This window comes from Schistocerca serialis, chromosome 9 (genome assembly GCF_023864345.2).
Source record: "Schistocerca serialis cubense isolate TAMUIC-IGC-003099 chromosome 9, iqSchSeri2.2, whole genome shotgun sequence".
Classification (NCBI taxonomy): domain Eukaryota; kingdom Metazoa; phylum Arthropoda; class Insecta; order Orthoptera; family Acrididae; genus Schistocerca; species Schistocerca serialis.
The window spans coordinates 415665837-415690503 of NC_064646.1; the positions used below are offsets into that span (position 1 = coordinate 415665837).

General features: G+C 41.0%; 1 protein-coding gene across 1 annotated transcript in view; it reads left to right on the plus strand.

The window, feature by feature from the left end:
• LOC126419661 (uncharacterized) overlaps positions 1 to 24667 on the plus strand; it is a 733764-nt gene that overhangs the window by 703755 nt on the left and 5342 nt on the right. Inside the window, exons 14-16 of the mRNA XM_050086850.1 lie at positions 2760 to 2916; positions 14991 to 15373; positions 24196 to 24441. Coding sequence (XP_049942807.1) covers positions 2760 to 2916; positions 14991 to 15373; positions 24196 to 24441 — 786 coding nt within the window. The remainder of the gene's footprint in view (positions 1 to 2759; positions 2917 to 14990; positions 15374 to 24195; positions 24442 to 24667) is intronic.

A 24667-nucleotide genomic window follows, 5' to 3' on the forward strand; every position in this document is an offset into this window, starting at 1 on the left:
TTTATCATTTGGAGATAGTGAGTGGAGCTGTGGATCAAGTGGATAAATGGGAACATTTCCGATATATTCTGCTGTTTGAGTTCATTTGGGAGTGATGGCAGCGGAAGCAGCCAAAAACATTTGCGCCGTGGAGATAATTTGATTGCTCAGAGCACGGCAAGAAAATGGTTTCTCGTTTCGAAAATGATCGTCTCGACATTAGTGACTCTTCACACTCAGGAAGATCTTCGGGGTTTGATGAAGATCGTTTAAACACATTAATTCACAATGATCCACGTCATTTTACTCGAGAACTGGCAGGTGTGATGAACTGTGACCATTCCACAGTTGCATGTTCTAGTCGGTAAGATTCAAAAATCTGGTATAGGGGTATCTCATGCTCTAAGTCAAAATCACAAAAATCAGTGAGTGGGCTTATGTGCATCTGTGCTTGTTCGTCATCAATTTGCTCCTGTCATGTATCGTTGCTGGTGACGAGAAATGGTGTCTTTCTGCTAACATGAGGAAAAGGAAGAAATCGGTGAGCCCAAAACAAACTAGCAACTCCTCACTCAGAGAGCTGCGCTCATCCACAAAAGATAATGTCATGCACCCAGAAGGTGTAGCCATCACTGCTGACATTTATTGTCAACAACTGAGACGTGTTGCAGACGCAGTCCAAGAACAACGACCAGGAGGACTGCGTGAAGTAATGTTACTCCACAATAACGCCCGACCGCATTCTGCTAGACTGATACAAAACACTATTCAGGAATTGATCGGGAAGTGCTTCTGCATCCACCTTATTCCACTAATCTTTTCACCTTTTCCACCTTCTATCGAACTACCATCAAAAACGCTTCAAATGTCCCTGAGCACTATGGGACTTAACATCAGTGGTCATCAGTCCCCTAGAACTTAGAACTACTTAAACCTAACTAACCTAAGGACATCACACACACCCATGCCCGAGGCAGGATTCGAACCTGCGACCGCAGCGGTCGCGTGGTTCAAGACTGAAGCGCCTAGAACCGCTCGGCCACATCGGCCGGCTCAGATGTTAAGTCCCATAGTGCTTAGAGCCATTTTTTTTTTTTTTTTTTTTTTTTTTTTTTACTGTTGAACCTTTCTTTTATTTCCGCCATGTTTCGTCGGTGTATAAATTGAACAGTAGACTCGAAGACTGCACCCGGACTTATACCCTTCTTAATCCGAACATTTGGTTCTTGGTCTTCAAACAGTTACGTTCTTTGTACCTGTGTTTTTCTTTCAAGCTTCTGTGATTGCACTTTTTAGAGCTGTCCATTCTTCTTCAGCTGAACTGTCTGCTGAGCTATTCATCATTGCAGTATCTGTAGCCTCAGAGAGCTTTAAGTGTGTTTATTAGTTGCTTAGTACTTTACTTACGTATCACACTTCTTTGTGCATGGATTCTTCCAGACTAGTGTCTTGGACTTCAGCCAACTCTTCATTACCGCTAATTATGGTATGAGTCTGTATCTGTTGCTCGGCATGCCTTGCAATCCAGTATCTGATTTCGGAATTTCTGCATGATCATGATGTTATCTAACTGAAACCTTCCATATCACCTGGCCTTTTCCAAGTGTATCTCCTTCTCATGTGATTCTTGAACAGAATATTCGCTATAACTAGTTGGAATTTGTTGCAGAACTCAATTATTCTTTCTTCTTTCTCATTCCTAATAAGAGACTCATATTCTGTCCTAACCCTTCCTTGTATTCTTTTGCCTACAACCGCATTCCAATCCCCCATGACTAAGATTTTCAACCCCCTTTACGTACTGAATCGCCCCTTCAGTAGCCTCATATACTTCCTCTACCTCTTCATTTCCTGCTTGCGCTGCCGGCATGTATACCTGAACCATTGTTGTCGGCGTTGGTTTGCTGTCTGTTCTCATGAGAAGAATTCTATCACTGAACTGTTCACAGTAACTCACGCTCTAGGCTGCCTTTCTGTTCATAATAAATCCTATTCCAGTTATACCATTTGTGCATTTGACCAATTAGTTGTGAGCAATGAGTCTTTAATAGTAGAACTTCGACCATAGTGTATATACCTTGTTCTTTCAGATACCGCAATGAAGTAATATCTCTAAATAAATTATTAAAGAACTTTTCCAGGACGTCTGAACAAGGGAAATGGGCGTGCAAAGTTTATTCCGCAAATCTTGATCTACGAACAAAAGTAGTGATGCATGGACCCCTGCCGTAGCTTGATAGACACATGGACAGTTCTGTTACGGGAAACATCGTCACGCATGACCAGGCTAGGTGTTATCAATATGAACCTACCACAAAATGATAAAAAGTATAAATTCACACAAAGATCAATGCTTTGGCAATCCACCCGAAATTCAAGCCAGTGTGACGAGCAAGTCGAACAACATCCAAAAGAAGGATTTTCTGACAATTTCACATTGTTGTATAAATGTTCTTTGCATTGTAGTCAAGTGAGGGAACACGCTGTAAAACAGCTAAAGCATTACATCACCATCTTAACTTTTCTCTATTTTTTAATTAATCCAGTCTCCAAGCTATTTGGACTGACAAGGTATATCGTGTAATTTCTTTTCCTACGTGTAAGGAATGCTCCCTGAAAGTTTTTCCAATACCTTTTTTCTTACTCATTTTATATGACCTCTGTTATCAAACATAGCCTACTGACATTGTTCGATATTTATAATCACATTGTACTGATATTCCACTAATGGTACTGATTTGATGATAGTCAAATGCACTTACTACTTTGTCTTCTTCCAGCCGAGGCCAGCTCGAGCGTCCAAGAAGTGCAAGAAGCCGACATTGGTTACCGGCAAGTGTTCTTCCAGCACGTCGTCAACGTTCTCGTCTCGCAGCCACAAGCTGCGTACGGGAACGAATCGTTTGCCGAGGCGGCTCAGTAGCCGAAGACGGGCAGGTAAGAACCCATGCCATGTTGCCTGTGTATAGCTACATCTTCCTGGATTCTCTGCAATTTTCTGTCAAATACATGGTAGAGATAGTTATATCATTACCAGCTAATTACCTAGTGTTTCCAGTTTGTTATAAATTTCATATATTAAACATTCTAAACAACGCAGGGGCTGACAGAAGTACACATCATTGAGTTTTAAGATTAGGAAGTGTTAGTTGCAAAAAAACTGGTACGAATTATTTACAAAAGAATGAAAAATGTGGTGGAAGCCAATTTCAGCAAGTATTAGTTTCGGTCCCAGAAAATGTAGGAACACACGAGGTAATACTGATCCTATGGCTCAGAAGATAGGTTAAAGAAGGGAAACCACATGTTTACAGCATTTATAGACATAGAGAGAGGTATCAGAGGAAAAATAAAGGGAGAAAAAGGTTGTTCATAACTTGTATAAAACCCAGACGGCAGTTATAAGAGTCGAAGAGCATGGAAGGGAAGCACTGGATGAGAAGGGAGTGTGGCAGGGTTGTAACCTGTCCCCAGCGTTATTCAATCTGTACATTGAAAGGCAATAAAGACAACAGAAGAAAAATTTGGAGAAGAAATTAAAGTCCAGAGAGAAGAAATAAAAACTTTCAGGTTTGGTGACGATACTGTAATTCCTTCAGAGATAGAAATGAACTTGGAAGAGCAGCTGAATGGAATGGATAGTGTCTTGAAAAGAGATTAGAAGAGAAGTGAAAGAAGAGTAATTGAATCTATTTGAATTAAATCAATTGATGCTGAGAAAATTACACTAGAAAATGAGACACTACAATAAGTAGATGAGTTTTGCAATTTGAGCAGCAAAATAACTAACAATGGCTGAGCTAAAGAGAGTATAAAATGTACACTACCAATAGTAAGAAATTTGCTAAAATCAAAAATAAATTTAAGTGTTAGGAGGCCTTTGCAAAAGTATTAGTACGAAGTGTAACCATGTACAGCAGTGCATACAATAAGCAGTTCAGAGAAGAAGAGAACAGAAGCTTTTGAAATGTTGTGCTAAAGGATAATGCGGAGGATTAGATGAGTAGATCGTGTAACTAATGAGAAAGTGCTGAATAGGACTGGGGAGAAAAGAAATTTGTGGCATAACTTGACTGCCTGACTAAAAGGACTCGTTCTGAGATATCAAGGAATCATCAATTTAGTATTAGAAGGGAGAGAGAGAGAGAAAGAGAAAGTGGAAGAAAAGGGGGGGAGTAAAAATTGTAGAGGGAGACCAACAAATAACCCAGTAAGCAGGTTCAAGTGGATTTAGGTTGCAGTAGTTATTAGGAGATGAAGAGGCTTACAGACGATAGAGTACCTCAGTCAATTCTTATGACACTGTACTCTTTTCCAATGTGCAATGAGCTCTGACTTCATTTTTATGAATGACAATGCACGACAGCATCACAGGCGGAAGAGGTCTTGGAATGAGAAGATATTTGGCGACTGGACTGGCCTGCTAATGCCCACACAACATAAATCCCATTGAGCATGTGTGGGATGCCAAGGAGGAAACCATCCCCTGGCTAAGCGATATTTCAGCATTATCCTTTCATCCAAAAGTGCTAGTCCGGAAAGCTATGCAAGAGGACTTCTGTGAAGTCTGGAAGGTAGGAGATGAAGTAAAGAGGAAAGTAGAACTGTGAGGACAGGCCATGAGTACTGTTTGAAGTGCTCAATAGCTAGACCTCTTGCCTGAAAGAGGTAAAGAACCACAGTTTTGAGTCCTGGTGTGGCACACAGTTGTAATCTGCCAGGAAGTTTCATGAGTGGGATAAATCGAGGATAGATATGCCATGTTCATGTCACAAATGACCTTCCAGCAGTTGTCAAACACATTGGTAAAGGAATGGAACGCCTTGCCACGAGAACTCATTACAAATCTTCGGGACAGCAGGGGAGTAGCAGAGCATGCTCTGCTGTCTGAAGTAATCACACACACTATTAAGAACAGCATCCCGCCTTTCTTAATGACCAGAAGGCCTCCATAAATTGCAGTGACTTCAAGGATTTTCAATAAAAGTGTCATTTCATCTCCTTGCATATTTTTTATTTGCCTTCTGTGCTATACTGTACCAGTTCTTTCTATGTATGGTCTAACTTTCATTGAGCTATATCACTTTCCAGTGACACATCATGCAAAAAATACTTTCTTCAAGTTTTGCCCACCAGTGTAGTATGGTTAAGTTTTTGTTGCACTACTGGTATCGTGAAGTCATATTTCAAAATTAGAATAATGAAGACAAAATAAACTCTTATAATCAATTTAATCTCAATAGTTATCAATAATTTAGGTCAAAATGATTAAAAATGTTAATTATAATTAATTGCAAACATTTTCAGGTTAAATAAATATTTTAAAGCAAGAAAACTTCAATGTACAAAGAACTGGTGTGTTTTATCATCACAAAATTGACATTCAGAAATTATTAATGTTGCAGTATCCGGCGGTGTGTGAGACTGTGAAACCTATTGCAGTAATGGAACTACCCAGACTTCATCACACTCTCCTTAATACTCATTGTTAACTATAAATTACAAAACAGAATTGTTATCTTGAAATGCCCAAATATAGAACATAAGGTGGGAAGTTACAATAATCCTACTATATATATATATATCTAAAAACACAGATGATGTGACTTACCGAACGAAAGTGCTGGCAGGTCGATAGGCACACAAACAAACACAAGCATACACATGAAATTCAAGCTTTCGCAACAAACTGTTGCCTCGTCAGGAAAGAGGGAAGGAGAGGGAAAGACGAAAGGATGTGGGTTTTAAGGGAGAGGGTAAGGAGTCATTCCAATCCCGGGAGCAGAAAGACGTACCTTAGGGGGGAAAGAAGGGGTATACACTCGCACACACACACATATCCATCCACACAGACACAAGCAGACATTTGTAAAGGCAAAGAGTTTGGGCAGAGACGTCAGTCGAGGTGGAAGTACAGATGCAAAGATGTTGTTGAAAGACAGATGAGGTATGAGCGGCGGCAAATTGAAATCAGCGGAGATTGAGGCCTGGCAGGTAACGAGAAGAGAGGATATACTGAAGGGCAAGTTCCCATCTCTGGAGTTCTGACAGGTTGGTGTTAGTGGGAAGTATCCAGATAACCCGGACGGTGTAACACTGTGCCAAGATGTGCTGGCCGTGCACCAAGGCATGTTTAGCCACAGGGTGATCCTCATTACCAACAAACACTGTCTGCCTGTGTCCATTCATGCCAATGGACAGTTTGTTGCTGGTCATTCCCACACTGAAAGCTTCCAGTGTAGGCAGGTCAGTTGGTAAATCACGTGGGTGCTTTCATACGTGGCTCTGCCTTTGATCGTGTACGCCTTCCGGGTTACAGGACTGGAGTAGGTGGTGGTGGGAGGGTGCATGGGACAGGTTTTACATCGGGGGCGGTGACAAGGGTAGGAGCCAGAGGGTAGGGAAGGTGGTTTGGGGATTTCATAGGGATGAACTAAGAGGTTACGAGGTTAGGTGCACGGCAGAAAGACACTCTTGGTGGAGTGGGGAGGATTTCATGAAGGATGGATCTCATTTCAGGGCAGGATTTGAGGAAGTTGTACCCCTGCTGGAGAGCCACATTCAGAGTCTGATCCAGTCCCGGAAAGTATCCTGTCACAAGTGGGGCACTTTTGGGGTTCTTCTGTGGGAGGTTCTGGGTTTGAGGAGATGAGGAAGTGGCTCTGGTTATTTGCTTCTGTACCAGGTCGGGAGGGTAGTTGTGGGATGCGAAAGCTGTTTTCAGGTTGTTGGTGTAATGGTTCAGGGATTTAGGACTGGAGAAGATTCGTTTGCCACGAAGACTCCTATCCTTATTAAAAGTCCTCAATCTTTCCTCTCCTACATCCACACCGGCTGTTCAGAGCATCCTCCTACAGGCCAATCGCAAATTAGAACAGCATGCCACCCTCCACCTCAAAAAACTATCCAATCTCCTGGTTTCCCACCTCCGGAAAGGCAACTCACTCACCCTTCACAACCTTTCCAGCAAACCTCAACCTCCTCTCATTGCACACAGACCCAGTCTCTCCCATCTACTCAATCTCCCACTTCCAGCTCCACTTCCCCCAAAACCTCAAAATTCCAATCAACACAATCTGGAACCACAACACCCTAATTCAGTAGTTAACCTTTCCTCCAAACCTCTCTCCCAATCCGAAACCTCTGTCCTATCCAAAGGCCTCACCTTCAGCCCCACTCCCAGATTCAACCAAACAGCCCTTGTCAAAGATTTACTGTCCTACACCCGTACTCTCTGCTGGAAATATCACTTTGCCACGAAGAAAAATGATCCTAATCCTATTCCTAATGGCCCAACTCCCCAAGACACTATCCAAATTGAACCCTGCCTGGAACAGTTCCGTCCTCTGTCACAGTGAGACCCACCTCCTCTTTCTCAAAATCACCCTCTCCAAATTTTCCAGGAATTTCTGACTTCCAGCCTTGCCTCTCAATCTTTCTTAAAAAACCTTAATCCGACTCCCAACATCACCACTGCTGAAGCCCAGGCTATCCGTGAGCTAAAGGCTGACCGATCCATCATCATTCTTCCGGCGGGCAAGGGTTCCACAACCGTGGTACTTGATCGCTGGGAGTATGTGGCTGAGGGACTGCGTCAGCTTTCAGACAACACTGCATACAAAGTTTGCCAAGGTAATCCCATTCCTGATGTCCAGGCAGAGCCTAAAGGAATCCTCAGAACCTTAGGCCCCCTACAAAACCTTTCACCTGACTCCATCAACCTCCTGACCCCACCAACACCCCACAAACCCAATCATCCCGGCCGTCCCATTGTAGCTGGCTACCAAGCCCCCACAGAACGTATCTCTGCCTACGTAGATCAACACCTTCAACCCATTACATGCAGTCTCCCATCCTCCATCAAAGACACCAACGCCTGGAATCCCTACCCAGTCTGTTACCCCCGGAAACCATCCTTGTAACCATTGATGCCACTTCCTTATACACAAATATTCCGCATGTCCAGGGCCTCGCTGCGATGGAGCACTTCCTTTCACGCCGATCACCTGCCACCCTACCAAAAACCTCTTCCCTCATTACCTTAGTCAGCTTCATCCTGACCCACAACTTCTTCACTTTCTAAGGCCAGACATACCAACAATTAAAGGGAACAGCCATGGGCACCAGGATGGCCCCCTCGTACGCCAACCTATTCATTGGTCACTTAGAGGAAGCCTTCTTGGTTACCCAGGCCTGCCAACCCAGAGTTTGGTACAGATTTATTGATGACATCTTCATGATCTGGACTCACAATGAAGAAGAACTCCAGAATTTCCTCTCCAACCTCAACTCCTTTGGTTCCATCAGATTCACCTGGTCGTACTCCAAATCCCATGCCACTTTTCTTGACGTTGTCCTCCACCTGTCCAATGGCCAGCTTCACATGTCCGTCCACATCAAACCCACCAACAAGCAACCTTACCTCCATTATGACAGCTGCCACCCATTCCACATCAAACGGTCCCTTCCCTACAGCCTAGGTCTTCGTGGCAAACGAATCTGCTCCAGTCCGGAATCCCTGAACCATTACACCAACAACCTGAAAACAGCTTTCGCATCCCGCAATTACCCTTCCGACCTGGTACAGAAGCAAATAACCACAGTCACTTCCTCATCTCCTCAAACCCAGAACCTCCCACAAAAGAACCCCAAAAGTGCCCCACCTGTGACAGGATACTTTCCGGGACTGGATCAGACTCTGAATGTGGCTCTCCAGCAGGGATACGACTTCCTCAAATCCTGCCCTGAAATGCGATCCATCCTTCATGAAATCCTCCCCACTCCACCAAGAGTGTCTTTCCGCCGTCCACCTAACCTTCGTAACCTCTTAGTTCATCCCTATGAAATCCCCAAACCACCTTCCCTACCCTCTGGCTCCTACCCTTGTAACCGCCCCCGATGTAAAACCTGTCCCATGCATCCTCCCACCACCACCTACTCCAGTCCTGTAACCCGGAAGGTGTACACGATCAAAGGCAGAGCCACATGTGATAGCACCCACGTGATTTACCAACTGACCTGCCTACACTGTGAAGCTTTCTATGCGGTAATGACCAGCAACAAACTGTCCATTGGCATGAATGGACACAGGCAGACAGTGTTTGTTGGTAATGAGGATCACCCTGTGGCTAAACATGCCTTGGTGCACAGCCAGCACGTCTTGGCACAGTGTTACACCGTTCGGGTTATCTGGATACTTCCCACTAACACCAACCTGTCAGAACTCCGGAAATGGGAACTTGCCCTTCAGTATATCCTCTCTTCTCGTTACCCGCCAGGCCTCAATCTCCGCTAATTTCAATTTGCCGCCGCTCATACCTCACCTGTCTTTCAACAACATCTTTGCCTCTGTACTTCCGCCTTGACTGACGTCTCTGCCCAAACTCTTTGCCTTTACAAATGTCTGCTTGTGTCTGTGCGGATGGATATGTGTGTGTGTGTGCGAGTGTATACCCCTTCTTTTCCCCTAAGGTACGTCTTTCCGCTCCTGGGATTGGAATGACTCCTTACCCTCTCCCTTATAACCCACATCCTTTCGTCTTTCCCTCTCCTTCCCTCTTTCCTGATGAGGCAACAGTTTGTTGCGAAAGCTTGAATTTCATGTGTATGTTTGTGTTTGTTTGTGTGCCTATCGACCTGCCAGCACTTTCGTTCGGTAAGTCACATCATCTGTGTTTTTAAATATATTTTTCCCACGTGGAATGTTTCCCTCTATTTTTATATATATATATATATATATATATATATATATATATATATATAGACACACACACACACACACACACACACACACACACACACACACACACACACAGATGATGTGACTTACCGAATGAAATTGCTGGCAGGTCGATAGACACACAAACATACGCACGAAATTCAAGTTTTCGCAACAAACTGTTGCCTCATCAGGAAAGAGGGAAGGAGAGGGAAAGACGAAATGATGTGGATTTTAAGGGAGAGGGTAAGGAGTCATTCCAATCCCGGGAGCGGAAAGACTTACCTTAGGGGGAAAAAAGGACAGGTATACACTCGCACACACACACATATGCATCCGCACATACACAGACACAAGCAGACATTTGTAAAGGCAAAGAGTTTGGGTAGAGATGTCAGTCGAGGTGGCAGTACAGAGGCAAAGATGTTGTTGAAAGACAGGTGAGGTATGAGCAGCAGCAAAATGAAATTAGCGGAGATTGTGGCCTGGCAGATAACGAGAAGAGAGGATATACTGAAGGGCAAGTTCCCATCTCTGGAATTCTGACTGGTTGGTGTTAGTGGGAAGTATCCAGATAACCCGGATGGTGTAACACTGTGCCAAGATGTGCTGGCCGTGCACCAAGGCATGTTTAGCCATAGGGTGATCCTCATTACCAACAAACACTGTCTGCCTGTGTCCATTCATGCCAATGGACAGTTTGTTGCTGGTCATTCCCACATAGAAAGCTTCACAGTGTAGGCTGGTCAGTTGGTAAATCACGTGGGTGCTTTCACACGTGGCTCTGCCTTTGATCATGTACGCCTTCCGGGTTACAGGACTGGAGTAGGTGGTGGTGGGAGGGTGCATGGGACAGGTTTTACATCGGGGGCGGTTACAAGGGTAGGAGCCAGAGGGTAGGGAAGGAGATTTGGAGATTTCAGAGGGATGAACTAAGAGGTTACGAAGGTTAGGTGGACGGTGGAAAGACACTCTTGGTGGAGTGGGGAGGATTTCATGAAGGATGGATCGCATTTCAGGGCAGGATTTGAGGAAGTCGTATCCCTGCTGGAGAGCCACATTCAGAGTCTGATCCAGTCCTGGAAAGTATCCTGTCACAAGTGGGGCACTTTTGGGGTTCTTCTGTGGGAGGTTCTGGGTTTGAGGAGATGAGGAAGTGACTCTGGTTATTTGCTTCTGTACCAGGTCGGAAGGGTAGTTGCGGGATGCGAAAGCTGTTTTCAGGTTGTTGGTGTAATGGTTCAGGGATTCCGGACTGGAACAGATTCGTTTGCCATGAAGACCTAAGCTGTAGGGAAGGGACCGTTTGATGTGGAATGGGTGGCAGCTGTCATAATGGAAGTACTGTTGCTTGTTGGTGGGTTTGATGTGGACGGACATGTGAAGCTGGCCATTGGACAGGTGGAGGACAACGTCAAGAAAAGTGGCATGGGATTTGGAGTACGACCAGGTGAATCTGATGGAACCAAAGGAGTTGAGGTTGGAGAGGAAATTCTGGAGTTCTTCTTCACTGTGAGTCTAGATCATGAAGATGTCATCAATAAATCTGTACCAAACTCTGGGTTGGCAGGCCTGGGTAACCAAGAAGGCTTCCTCTAAGTGACCCATGAATAGGTTGGCATACGAGGGGGCCATCCTGGTGCCCATGGCTGTTCCCTTTAATTGTTGGTATGTCTGGCCTTAGAAAGTGAAGAAGTTGTGGGTCAGGATGAAGCTGGCTAAGGTAATGAGGAAAGAGGTTTTTGGTAGGGTGGCAGGTGATCTGCGTGAAAGGAAGTGCTCCATCGCAGCAAGGCCCTGGACGTGCGGAATATTTGTGTATAAGGAAGTGGCATCAATGGTTACAAGGATGGTTTCCGGGGGTAACAGACTGGGTAGGGATTCCAGGCATTCGAGAAAGTGGTTGGTGTCTTTGATTTGCATGTGATGGGTTGAAGGTGTTGATCTACGTAGGCAGAGATACGTTCTGTGGGGGCTTGGTAGCCAGCTACAATGGGACGGCCGGGATGATTGGGTTTGTGAATTTTAGGAAGTAGGTAGAAGGTAGGGGTGTGGGGTGTTGGTGGGGTCAGGAGGTTGATGGAGTCAGGTGAAAGGTTTTGTAGGGGGCCTAAGGTTCTGAGGATTCCTTTAGGCTCTGCCTGGACATCAGGAATGGGATTACCTTGGCAAACTTTGTATGCAGTGTTGTCTGATATATATATATATATATATATATATATATATATATATATATATATATATATAGAGAGAGAGAGAGAGAGAGAGAGAGAGAGAGAGAGAGAGAGAGAGAGAGAGGGAGAGTGAGAGAGTGAGAGAGAGACACAAACATACACACAAAATTCAAGCTTTCGCAACAAACTGTTGCCTCATCAGGAAAGAGGGAAGGAGAGGGAAAGACGAAAGGAAGTGGGTTTTAAGGGAGAGGGTAAAGAGTCATTCCAATCCCGGGAGCGGAAAGACTTACCTTAGGGGGAAAAAAAGGACAGGTATACACACGCACACACACACATATCCATCCACACATACAGACACAAGCAGACATGTTTAAGTCTTTATATATATATATATATATATATATATATATATATATATATATATATATATATATATATATATATATGTCTCCTTTCAATCAGTAGAATAAATCAGTGAACAGAAGGGAACTACGTGCTCCTTCAGAGAAAATACAAGTGAAACATAAACCGATTATTTATTGTATTAATGAATTAAAAATTATTGACATCAACATTCTATGAAAAAATAAAGTAAAATGTCAATGACAATTAATAAGAAAGGCAGGTGGATGGGTAGCTAATGTATCCTAGCTGCACATTAAATTATTCATCCAATGGAACATAAGCCAGCCAGGGTGGCCGAGCCGTTCTACGCCCTTCAGTCCGGAACCACATGACTGCTACGGTCGCAGGTTCGAATCCTGCCTCGGGCATGGATGTGTGTGATGTCCTTAGTTTAGTTAGGTTTAAGTAGTGCTAAGTTCTACGGGACTGATGACCTCAGATCTTAAGTCCCACAGTGTTCAGAGCCATTTGAACCATTTTCACTGTTATGTTTTCGTGTATAATCTGTATTAAGTTTTGAATCGTTTGTTACAGCTGAACTCACTCTCTACCTCATCAAGGATTGTCTGCACCCATCCACAGAGCTTAACTTCACTTTCTTTTATTTCATTATGGGAAAGTAACACCATTTTGTTTCCACTAGAGGAAAATACGTCAAAAGAAAAATCTCATACAGGGTATGATGCTGTCAGTGTGACCCCCAGCTGGAAGAAAAATTGGTTAATGATCACATAATTACCTGCTGTAGACTCAACCACTCTGTTCAACTGCTCAGAGCACATAATGTGAAAGGTTCTGAGACCTGCAGCACTACAGTGCCACAGATATTCATACTAAACAAGACCAAAATTCTCTGCAGTCTGCATGGCCCTACCACACTAGTTACAGATTATTTCAAATAAATATCTGTCAGACATCAAGAGTATTCTGGTTGTCGCACTTTTTCACTTAACAGCCTGTGTCGTTAGGTGACAGTACATCGCGAAAAGATTTTTGACAGAGCTTTGTTGAAAATGTAAACGCAATGATCTGTGTCAACATTACTGATGTTCAAATTCATAGTAAGATACAGCAGACCAATGTAGAATACAACATACAAATAAAATCCCAGTGCCAATTTGTAACATGTAAACTATAGTTTAACGATGATTATATTCTTCGAACAAATCATGTCAGTGATCTATTATTTCCAATGCTTTAAGAATATTATTTATCAGGTACACATAATCCCAAACAATATCATTATTTTCCACTCAGAACTCCCAACAGTTAATTCCCCCCCCCCCCCCCCTCCCGCTTCCCGGCCAAAAAAAAAGAAAAACATATAGCTCCAGAAAATATGCTCCAGGGCCCATGTCATGTGCAACATGAATAACTGGCTATAATTTTGAAGGTAATGGTGATGAAAAAAGTCCCAGTAAGAAGTAATTTACATGATTTCAGTTTTTCTCGAAATATTCCGGTGGTAAATTTCTTTTAGGTTATCAGCCATACGGTCACATCATCTTGTCACAACAAGATCACCTAAGAACATTTTATCACAGGATGTAATTATTTTAATCCATATATTTGGCAACTTCTTGATACCACCTCGTAAAATAAGTTTTGTTAACTTCCTGTCAAAATGAGTCCTTAGTCACGATACATTCTCAAACTCACCAAATCAGTAGTTTCAAAAATGGCAGTTTTCGAATCTTGCCTCTACTGCAGACACCTGCGACCATACAGAAGCTGATCACAACCACCTGACTGAAAATTTATTTCTCTTAATCTCACAGTTTATGTATGTCTATGATTCTTACGGAAGTCACATCGATCACATTGCTAAGGTGCCTGAAGGTGAAGCTGCAGTTGCTTCTAAATCTTGTGTTGCAACATTTTAGTATGTGCCATAGTCCAATCCAGTGTATCGTGAAATCTTGTGATCTGTCCAGGGTTCTTAACTTCATAAACTTATTCCACAAAAGAATTGGTGTTGGGAAAATGTGCAAGTAGGATTTTTCTTGTTATTTGTGTGGAATACGGAGTATGATGTATGGTGGTGTACAATGATTCAGTAAGACTGGTTTAAAACAAAAAGTTGATTTAAAACTGTTTGGTAGTGGGTTTCAGAGATACAATTGGATGGACTGGATAAAGTACAATATCATAGGAAAAACATTTTTTAGTTTATATATTATATTTCCACTTCAGAAATTATAATTCTTGAGTAAGGTTATTCTTTCAAACCCAAAAGTGTTATTTAGTTGGTTCGTTCCTTCATTCCAAGAAAATGTCTTAAATACAGACTAGAAGATGTAATTGCAGCAAATAAAAAGTAATTGCACTTCGTCAGAGCTTGAACAGTGTGATTGGTCTGTATGTTAAATAAATTCACAGAATTATTGATTCAGTTTGCAATATACAAATCGCCATTACACTGAGGCCGCGTCTGAAGAAAGAAGGGTATTGTCTGGAAAATATTGCATATCCACTTGATTATAATTCTATCTGAGGTTCCATGGCAGTGACACCCCTTTTGCTGTCCGTATTAGAGCCATCTTGTTTCCGACTTCTGAGTGAATCTGCGTTCTGCTGCAGCTGATGTTGACTATAGATGAAAAATATGAAACACATATCATTCTGAAACATACTACTGTGTATTTCAGTATTTAACATACAGTTAAGAATTTAGACCCCTCCATTTCATTTATTGATTTATGCTGGCACAGGTGCACCTCCTCTGAAGAGGCGTCCAACGGTGAGCACGTCCGAGGATAGTGACTTCATGTGCGGCACGGATGTGAGGCTACCTACTCGTGCCATTCGCAGCCCTGCGCCTGCCACTGCTGCTGGTAACATGGCCAACAACCGCTCGTCCAGTGGCTACTTCTCATGCAGTGAGTGTAGCTATGACAGCGAGTCCTGCACCTGCACATCTGCAGACAAGTGCTACTGCTCTCTTGGAGGTGGTGGCGGTGGCAAAGTGCCATCGGCGAGAGGTCACAAGCATGCCCCCATCACCTCTGGAACGACATCATGTGACTCAGAGAGCTGTGGCGCTGGTCGTTGCTGCACATGTGGCGTCCCCAGGCCATCAATGCCCTATAGACAGGTTAGTAACCTCCACTATGAAAACCCCACAAAAGTATGACACTGTATGTGATCAGCTTGTTGGTGTTCTTGGCAGGCAGCATGGTATCTTGGATGAGGAAGCACCAACAGATGTAGAAGTAACTTCAGGCATACCACATGCAAGTTTGTCTGAACCCTTGTTATTCATGTTTTAGATTAACAATTGGCATTCAATATTGACAGCAGTCTCACATTTTTTGCAGATGATGCAGTTGCCTGTCAAGAAGTACTGTCTGAAATAAGCTATGGAAATAGTCATTCGGATCTTAATAAGATTTGAATGTGGTGCAAAAGTTGGCAACTTGTTTTAAATGTACAGAAATGTAACATTATGCAGCTAACAAAACAAAGAAATGTAATATCATATCAATACATCATCAGCGATACGCAATTAGATTCTGTCAACCCATTTGTAAGGATAAGAAATAGAATGATCACACTGGCTAAGTTGTAGCTGTCTTCAGTTCATTGGTAGAAAACTGGGAAAATGCAATCAGTCTACAAAGGTGACTGCCAACTAATCACTTGTGCATCTCATCTCAGAGTATTGCTCAAATGGATGGGACCCATACCAGATAGGACTAATAGAAGATATTTCATGTATACAAAGAAGGGTGGTATGAATAATAACGAATTTGTTTGACTCACATGAAAGTATGACAGAACTTCTGAAAACACCTGAATTGACAGATTCTTGAATACAGACATAAATTATCCTACAAAAAACCTACACACAAAATTTCAGCAACTAGTGTTAAGAATCTAGAGAGATTCTTCATCCCCCTACATTTTGTCGATTCTGTGATAACCTTAAGGTTTAATTATACTAATTTCAGCACACATCCAGAGACCTTTAAGAATCAATTTTCCCTGTGCTCCCTATGCCATTCGACGAGCAAGCAAACCTGTGATACTGTGGTAATTACTCTCCACCATGAGTTTCAGTGTTTTCCGAAATATGTATGTAGATGTATGTGACAAGTAAAGACAAATACAGATAAATATACCACCGAAAATTGGGTAAAGGTACAAGCTACTTGCAAAGTAGCCTTCATTAGGAAAAAAACCTGGAGTAGTGTTTAATTAGAATAATTTTAAAACTGCATCTTTGTATGCTGCTGTTCATTAAAACTAAAACATCAGAGAGGATAAAAAAGTAACAAAATTTTCCTTACTGTGTGTATGGAGGATAGCAAAATTTAGTAGCATGGTGGTGACTTCGTTTCATCCAATGATTGCCATGGGATTTCCAAGTTTTTCCATGTTGAAATTCTGAATTTCTATCAGCAGTTCTGTTGTATGTGAGAGAAAGTTTTGTTTTATTTGTTTTCATGGCTGTAACTGAAATTTCTTTGAGCTGACACATCTCCCATTAGTGATTAGTCGAACTGCAACTGGGATTTACAGTTGTATCAACAAATTTTGATAGTTATATGGTTTTATTGCCTTTGGAAATTTCTTTATTACAGTCATCCATCACAATTACATGTCACTGGATTGCAGTGTGAATAAACTTTGATAGCAACAATGGGTAGAATGTGTTGAAAGCTGGATGGTTCTTCACACTAAGGTCACTGTTAATTTAAAGTGTGACAATGTGAAAAAGCCATGAGGACCTACTTTGCATTGAAATGAGCAAAAAGGAACCTAAACCTGAATATTCAATGCTGATCTGCAAAACATGGATCTTCAAATATGGATTCATATTCATATTTTTTCCAATTAAAAACACCTCTCGTTTTGTATGAATGATGAATTTACAGGTATGTGATAAATTCTTGTGCACACGTAACACTCCATTGCATTCACAATTGTGCAATGGGAGATGGACCTGGAGCCCAAGAACAAATCTCAGTCATGAAGATTCCTGAGGTTGGAGAGCACACCAGCAGTAGCTCTGATCGAGTAACAAACATTGCAACAGTTCAGTGCATTTTTTAACATTTGTAAATGTGATCCCACTACCAGTTGTTTCTAGTCTTATGATGATTTGTAGCAAAATGAGTCAAAACATTTCTTTGTGTTGATGAATGGTTAAACTACCCAAAGAATCTCTCAGAATTTCTGTATCTTTTAAAATTCCCCAAGACTTCCCTAACTTTTCCAGTCAATTCAATTTTCTGAGTACACTGAGCTTCTACCTAAGAGAGCAACAGTGGCTCTAGCCTTCCTGGGTATCGAGTCACACAGAACTTGTATGACAGGTACAAGCATGTCATTCCATGCTGCTGTAGATCTGTGGAAGAGTTCATCTATCGTAGTGGTTGGTGAGTTGTGTGAGCCACTCGACAACCGATGCTTAGATGTTTTCAGTCGGTGAGAAACCTGATGCAGATTCTGGGCAGGATAACACTCCCTGCATCAAGTTAGATCAGGATAGCAGTGGTAACATGTGGTCTCTCATTATCTTGCTGAGTAGAAAATTTTAATTCATAAATTGAATGACTGTCGTAAGTTTTTATTTGCCGTGTATAAAATTTTGTTTGTATGGCATGACATGTTTCAAAACTAACTACCTCATTTATATTAAAAAGTGGCAGTTTTACAGTCTTGCATCTTTTCCACCACCGTCTCCTCACCCCCATCCCTTTGTTCCTTCTGGAAAAATTTCTGTGGACACTCTTGGGCACAGCCAACCAGCTGTAACAAATCAGGAACGAAACTCCTGATAGTCAAATTACTGGCTATGTGAAAGAGAGGGGAAAATTTGGAAACATGCCTCATTGCCTACTCTTTCTGCAAATTATTTGACTGTCTAGATTCAGGGATTGAAGGGTTCTGTTAGTTAAATGGCAAGTATCAGTGTTTGTTGTGGAACTGTGTGACAGGTAGTGATGTGTGTGGGATTCTGCATTTCCAGTTGTACAAAGTTGTAGTCTTTGAAAAATACCACTACGAGCAAGTAAATGTTGGGCTACTAACAGCATATGAGTAGTGGCAAGATGGTGAAATGCAAATGTGGGAGCTTTTTTAAAAGTTATAGCTTCTTACTAATTGTCTCAATTAGATTTAGATGGCACAAATGTAAATAGCATTAAAAACCCCTCCCCACAACTCATCTTGTTGCCTACTACATCTGCTAAAAGGGATATCTTTGCCTCTCAGAATTCCAAACTAGATCAAACTGCTTTCAGGCAACCAAAGATGTGGTCATTCATGCTGTCCTTCTCTGTATACATTCGATATCATCCATTAGGTTGACATTGCAGACATAAGGTACTACATTTCATCATTTTGTGAAGTTCATAATTTTGAATTTCTGAACACTTAAAAAAAGTTTCCAACTTCACACCACTTTCTGACCTTATGAATGTCAGACTGAACATTTGTGAAGCTTTTTTAGAGAATACTTCATTATTGATAACTGCATCATCTGAGAAAAGTCTAAGGCTATAATTATATTTTCTACAAGATCATTAATATACAACATGAACAGCAAGGGTCCCAGCACACTTTCCAGGGGCACCACTGAAGTTACTTCTACATCTGTCAATGACTTGTGACATCCTATACTGTAATCAATTAATAAAAATTTGCGACTGAATCCCATAAGCTCCTACAAAATTATGAAACTGCACCTTTTGAATTACATAACTCGCATGACAATTTCTGGAAGATTATAATTAATTGTATCTGCTTGTAGTAATATATACCAAATGGGAAAGCACTGGTAGATAGACACAATAAAAAATACACAAACACACACACAAATATCAAGCTTTCGCAACCAAAGGTTGCTTCATCAGGAAAGATGGAAGGAGAGGGAAAGACAAAAGGATGTGGGTTTTAAGGGAGAGAGTAAGGAGTCATTCCAATCCCGGGAGCGGAAAGATTTACCTTAGGGACAGGTATACACTTGCACACACACGCATATCCATCCGCACATATACAGACACAAGCAGACATGTCTGTATATGTGTGGATGGATATGTGTGTGTGTGCGAGTTTATACCTGTCCCTTTATCCCCCTAAGGTAAGTCTTTCCGCTCCCGGGATTGGAATGACTCCTTACTCTCTCCCTTAAAACCCACATCCTTTCGTCTTTCCCTCTCCTTCCCTCTTTCCTGATGCAGCAACCTTTGGTTGCGAAAGCTTGATATTTGTGTGTGTGTGTTTGTGTATTTTTTATTGTGTCTATCTACCAGCGCAAGTGATATATAGAATTTTGGCTTCAATTTACAATGTATGTGTTTTTTAACAATTGTAATTGTCAGATTGTAACTAATCATGTAATTACTATATCAAAAATATTATTAATATTTGTGTCTGAACTTTAAAATGTGTATTGTCATTTTGTGTTTCTTCTTCTCCTTGCAGTCACAAAAATGCTAGTAATATAACACTATTTATTTGGCAAACAAAATATGTTTCACATTATTAAGAAATAGTGATGTTTATCATGCAAGCAAATAATGTAATGAATAGCAATCAGCTGGCCGCTGTGGCCGAGTGGTTCTAGGCGCTTCAGTTAAGAACTGCGCTGCTGTTACAGTCGAAGGTTCAAATCCTGCCTTGGGCATGGATGTGTGTGGTGTCCTTAGGTTAGTTAGGATTAAGTAGTTCTAAGTCTAGGGGACTGATGACCTCAGATATTAAGTCCCATAGTGCTTAGAGCAATTTGAACCATTTTTTGAATAGCAATCAGCGTTAGTCAAAAACAGATTCTGTAATAGTGAACATTTATATATGTAGTACATGGTGTATTGGCATCATTACTAAAGGTGTGTATTCCATTCTTCAGTAGTTCACCTCAGTCTATTGCATCACACTCTTCATCTGAGATAAAATGCTGCATCATTCCTACCAAGAAATTCTCAGTTATGTCACATATTTCACTTGTTATCCCATACAATCATACTTTAGATAATAAATGTAGATTTGGCACTGAGTCAAATGCTTTTTTAGAAATATAAGAAAAACTGCATCTACCTGACTGACTTTCAGAATGTCATGAGAGAAAAGTATGAGCTGAGTTTCAGAATCTGTGCTGGTTGTCATGGAGAAGTTCATTCCATTTAAGACACCTAGTTACATTTGAGATCAGAGGACATTCTAAGATTCCACAACAAATCCATGTTAAGGATACTGGTCAGTAGTTTTGCAGATCACTTCTACTATCCTTCTTATAGATAGGTGTAACCTGTGATTTCTTCCAACTACTGGGCATAAATTCTTGTTTGAGGGATCCATGGTAGTTTATGGTTAAAAGAGGGGGTAACTCAGTTGCAAATTTGGTATAGAATGTGAAAGAGAATCCATCAGGCCTGGTGTTGTATTCAGTTTTAGCAATTTATTCTGTTCCTCAGCACCACTAATACACATATCTATGTAATTCACCTTTGCAGTAATGTGAAAATTAAGCATGGACAACACTCCTGGATTTTCCTTAGTAAAGGACATTTAAAAACTGAGTTCAACATTCCTGCTTTTGCTTTGCTACCATAAATTTCAGTTTTTTTCCCTTGTCCATGGTACCATTACAAGTTTTTATTTTGTGAGAGGTCTTTTGGTAATATTTTGCTACAGAAGTCGTTGAAAGCGTTAAACATTACTCTCTTGCCAGCCAAATGCTTTTTTTCAGCATGGCTCTATCTGTAGACTTATACTTTGCTTTGCATCTACTAGGCACTCATCTCTGTTCCTTTATTAGTTCCTTTACAGTGATTGTATACTACAGATGGTCCTCCCCATCGTGCACTTGTACTGCTACGTTCATATCTGTAAGTGCATGGTCAGTTATTGACTTAAACCTGTGCCACGGTTCTTGTGCATGGTCCTCTCTGGAACTAAATGTTTTGAATTTCTTAGTGAGATACAATACTAGTGCCTCTGTATCTAGTTTGCTGAGTATTCAAATCCTTCTACTTGCTAAGCCTATTTTACTTTGGTATTCATTGTTGCTACGATATCCTTATGGTCACTGATATCAGTTGCAATGTGGATACAGTGAAGTTGTGGCATACGGTCTCGCATCAGATAGAGATTATATGTTTGACTCTTCAGCATATGTTGTTTAAGTCCTATTATAACTGATTTTTAGGGCTGTTTTCAGGCTTCCAGGCTTTGTTGTTAAAGTTTATCTTCATTAAAGGCAAACAGTGCACTCTTATCTGCATACAAAAGCCATTCAAATATGTTCCATTAACAAGCATTCCTTCTCCAATTTCTATAAGGCTGCTGAGAATAATTTGGGTGTTATGAAATTTCTGAGTTTCCCAATTTTTTCCAATATCTTGTTGAGGTCTAACAGAAACTGTAGCAGTGGCATGTACACTCTTTAGTACAGTAACATAGATTAAATCAGTGCCTTGTTTCTCATGGCAATTAGCACAGATTTTGTTACAGCTGAAACAACATCTGTGATTCCTGAACCAAGTTGCGATTCACATTATAGAATTACTCCGTTCTACAATTTCTATTACAATTTGCTGGTGGTCCATTGTGTTATACCCACTACTAAAGCCAAATTATTCCTTTTCTCAATTACAGTCCGGCATATTTGTATTGTAGCAGATACCTTGCAGAGTATGAAGAGGAGGCAAATGGGGTTACAGTTTTTATTTATTTAATATCACTTCTGTCACCCATCTTGTGAAATACCATAAAATGGAATACTTCTTAAGGTTTTCTATGATTTTTTAATGTGAATATAAGAACTAAACGTTGTTATTAAATTATAGACCAATCCCCATGGTATATTACGCACAGTCATGTGGAAAGGTAATTGTCAGGATGCATAAAATTATTAGTGGGGTACCTTCCCGAGTAATCCCAGCTACCAATGAAATATTATGGAAATACACAGCTACACCCCGCCTGCCTTAGCATCGGCCACTTAAAACAAATGCTATAAGGTCACGGTAACTTCCCGTAATTGTCTTGGACTTAATGCTGTATTAGGGAATTAAATATACAAATAATTTTACTACTAAGTGTATTGAAAAGTAAGTTGGAACAATATTGTAGATTACAGCTTAAGTATTCTTTTTATAGTAGGACTTTCAGTTCACACTGTTAACATTACAACTTAAGAATATGAATGTATATACCAATCAATACGATATTTCAAAATATGTCCACTATCTTTTACATTCTTGAAGAGAGATGTGAAGAAATTTAGGCATTTCAGAATATAAATTTCTAAATAAGCAGAATAATGTGAAAATGAACAGACCTCTGCAGAAAGGACACAAGAATGCCCCATTTTTCCTGTATAAATTTCTTTCACTTTGTCCTGGAGTGTTGCTCAAGGTACAGCGCATATTTCAGAGGCCTGGCATAATGATATTTTTTCTTTCTGAGTCTCTTCTAATGCATTTTGTAAATCAACTTGGTAGCAATTACAATAGGCACACCCTCCTACTTTTCTTATATACTTTTGGCATAGCAGAAGTTACCCTGAAAATTCACACTGGTGATCTTGAAACTAACTCAACCAAATGCTAATTGTTGTTTAAGTATACTTCTTATGTGTATATATTAATACATATGTACAGAGAAAATCCGTTAAAAGAGATAATGATTTACGAAATCAAGTTTCAGACATGCAGAAGTTTGATTTCACACTTCAGCAGATCACTTTTGTGTGCAAAATCAAGTGAAACTGTAAGGATGTCACAGACTTCTATCCATTACATTACGACTTTTGAAATAGATAAACCATGAATGCAACAGATGGCAGCACCAAAAAATTAGATTTGGCAGCCTATTGGCCGAAATCAACACAGGTGGCCGAAGTTTGCCTGTTTCACTTTGCATGGAGTAGAGCACTGATTTAGTTGTGGCATTGTCACATTCCTTTTCTTTTTTAACTTTGTCTCCAGATTAAACGAGATGGTTCAGTGGTTATGTACAAGTCTACAGATTGAAAGGTCACAGTTTCCAATGCCTGTCGACATGCGTCAGCGCATTGTCAATGCATGTGCGAACATTAAGGAAGGTGAGCTACTCGCTGTTGAGAGGAATGTCGTTACACTTATTGCCAAATGCATTGAGGTTGACAGACATAATTTTGAGCATTTATTGCATTAATGTGGTACTTACAGGTAATCATGCTGTAACAGCATGTGTTCTCAGAAATGATAAGTTCACAAAGGTACATGTATCACATTGGAACAACCGAAATAAAATGTTCAAACGTACCTACATTCTGTATTTTAATTTAAAAAACCTATCTGTTACCAACTGTTTGTTTAAAATTGTAAGCCATATGTTTGTGACTATTACAGCACCATCTATCACAAAGCAAAAAAAGTGGTCCAACTAAAACATTCATATTTCTTTACGTACTAAACGAATATGTAATAAAAAATGGAGGTTCCTATTTTTAAAAACGCAGTTGATATCCCTTTGACCTATGGCAGCACCGCCTAACGGCGCAACCGTAGCACCATCTGGTTTCCCCCTTCAAGCTAGATGAGTTTTGTTCTTTGTAGTTTTTTCGTTTGACGCTTATTTTGGGATATATTTGGCCCAGTCACTATCAATGGACCACCATGTATAGCATAAGTCATGTAAGCCCTCCCTCAAACCTGTCATGTTATATCTTCACAGATCCGATGATGGCGCCTTTAGTGTGTTGAAACCGATGATCCAGTAAACAGTATTTAAGCAATCTTGGCTTTTGAATTATTCCTACAGCTTTCTTTCACTTTCCAGTTGAGTCTGATTTTTATATGATCGCATTACCTCAAGATTCTTCAGCTGAATAACTCACCTGAACACATAGGGACACTGCTGTGTAATGTTAATTGTTCCTGAACAATATAAATATGATCCTTATGGTTTATTGCCTATGTGCAGGTTTCAAAACAAATGGAATCTCCCGACACTGCTTGGAAACGCAACGAGCGCAGAACCCGTGCTGCTCTGCAGCAACAGACAGCAGCACGCAAGAGAATGGATGTGTACAGTGATGTGGCCGTCCGTCCACAGTACCACCTGCCCAGTGATTTCCGTGACTTCAGCAGCACTTCAGATCTCGCACTTGACTATGAGCTCTTCACAGTCGCCAAGTCAGACAGAAACAGTGTCTGTGAAGATCGTAAGGTAAGCAGGCTGTTGTCGACAGTATTTTAAAAAGTATGGCAGTAGACTCATAGCATTAGGACCAATTCCATACTGTATTGGGAAATGACTGTGTGAAATATGGGTCATGTTACATATTTATCAGGACAGAAGGAAGGGAAGCAGAGGCCAAATAAATGACTACTTAGACTTGTTCAAGTTCACTTTTTCAATCTTGCCAAGATTGGTAGTAGACTCATAGCAATTG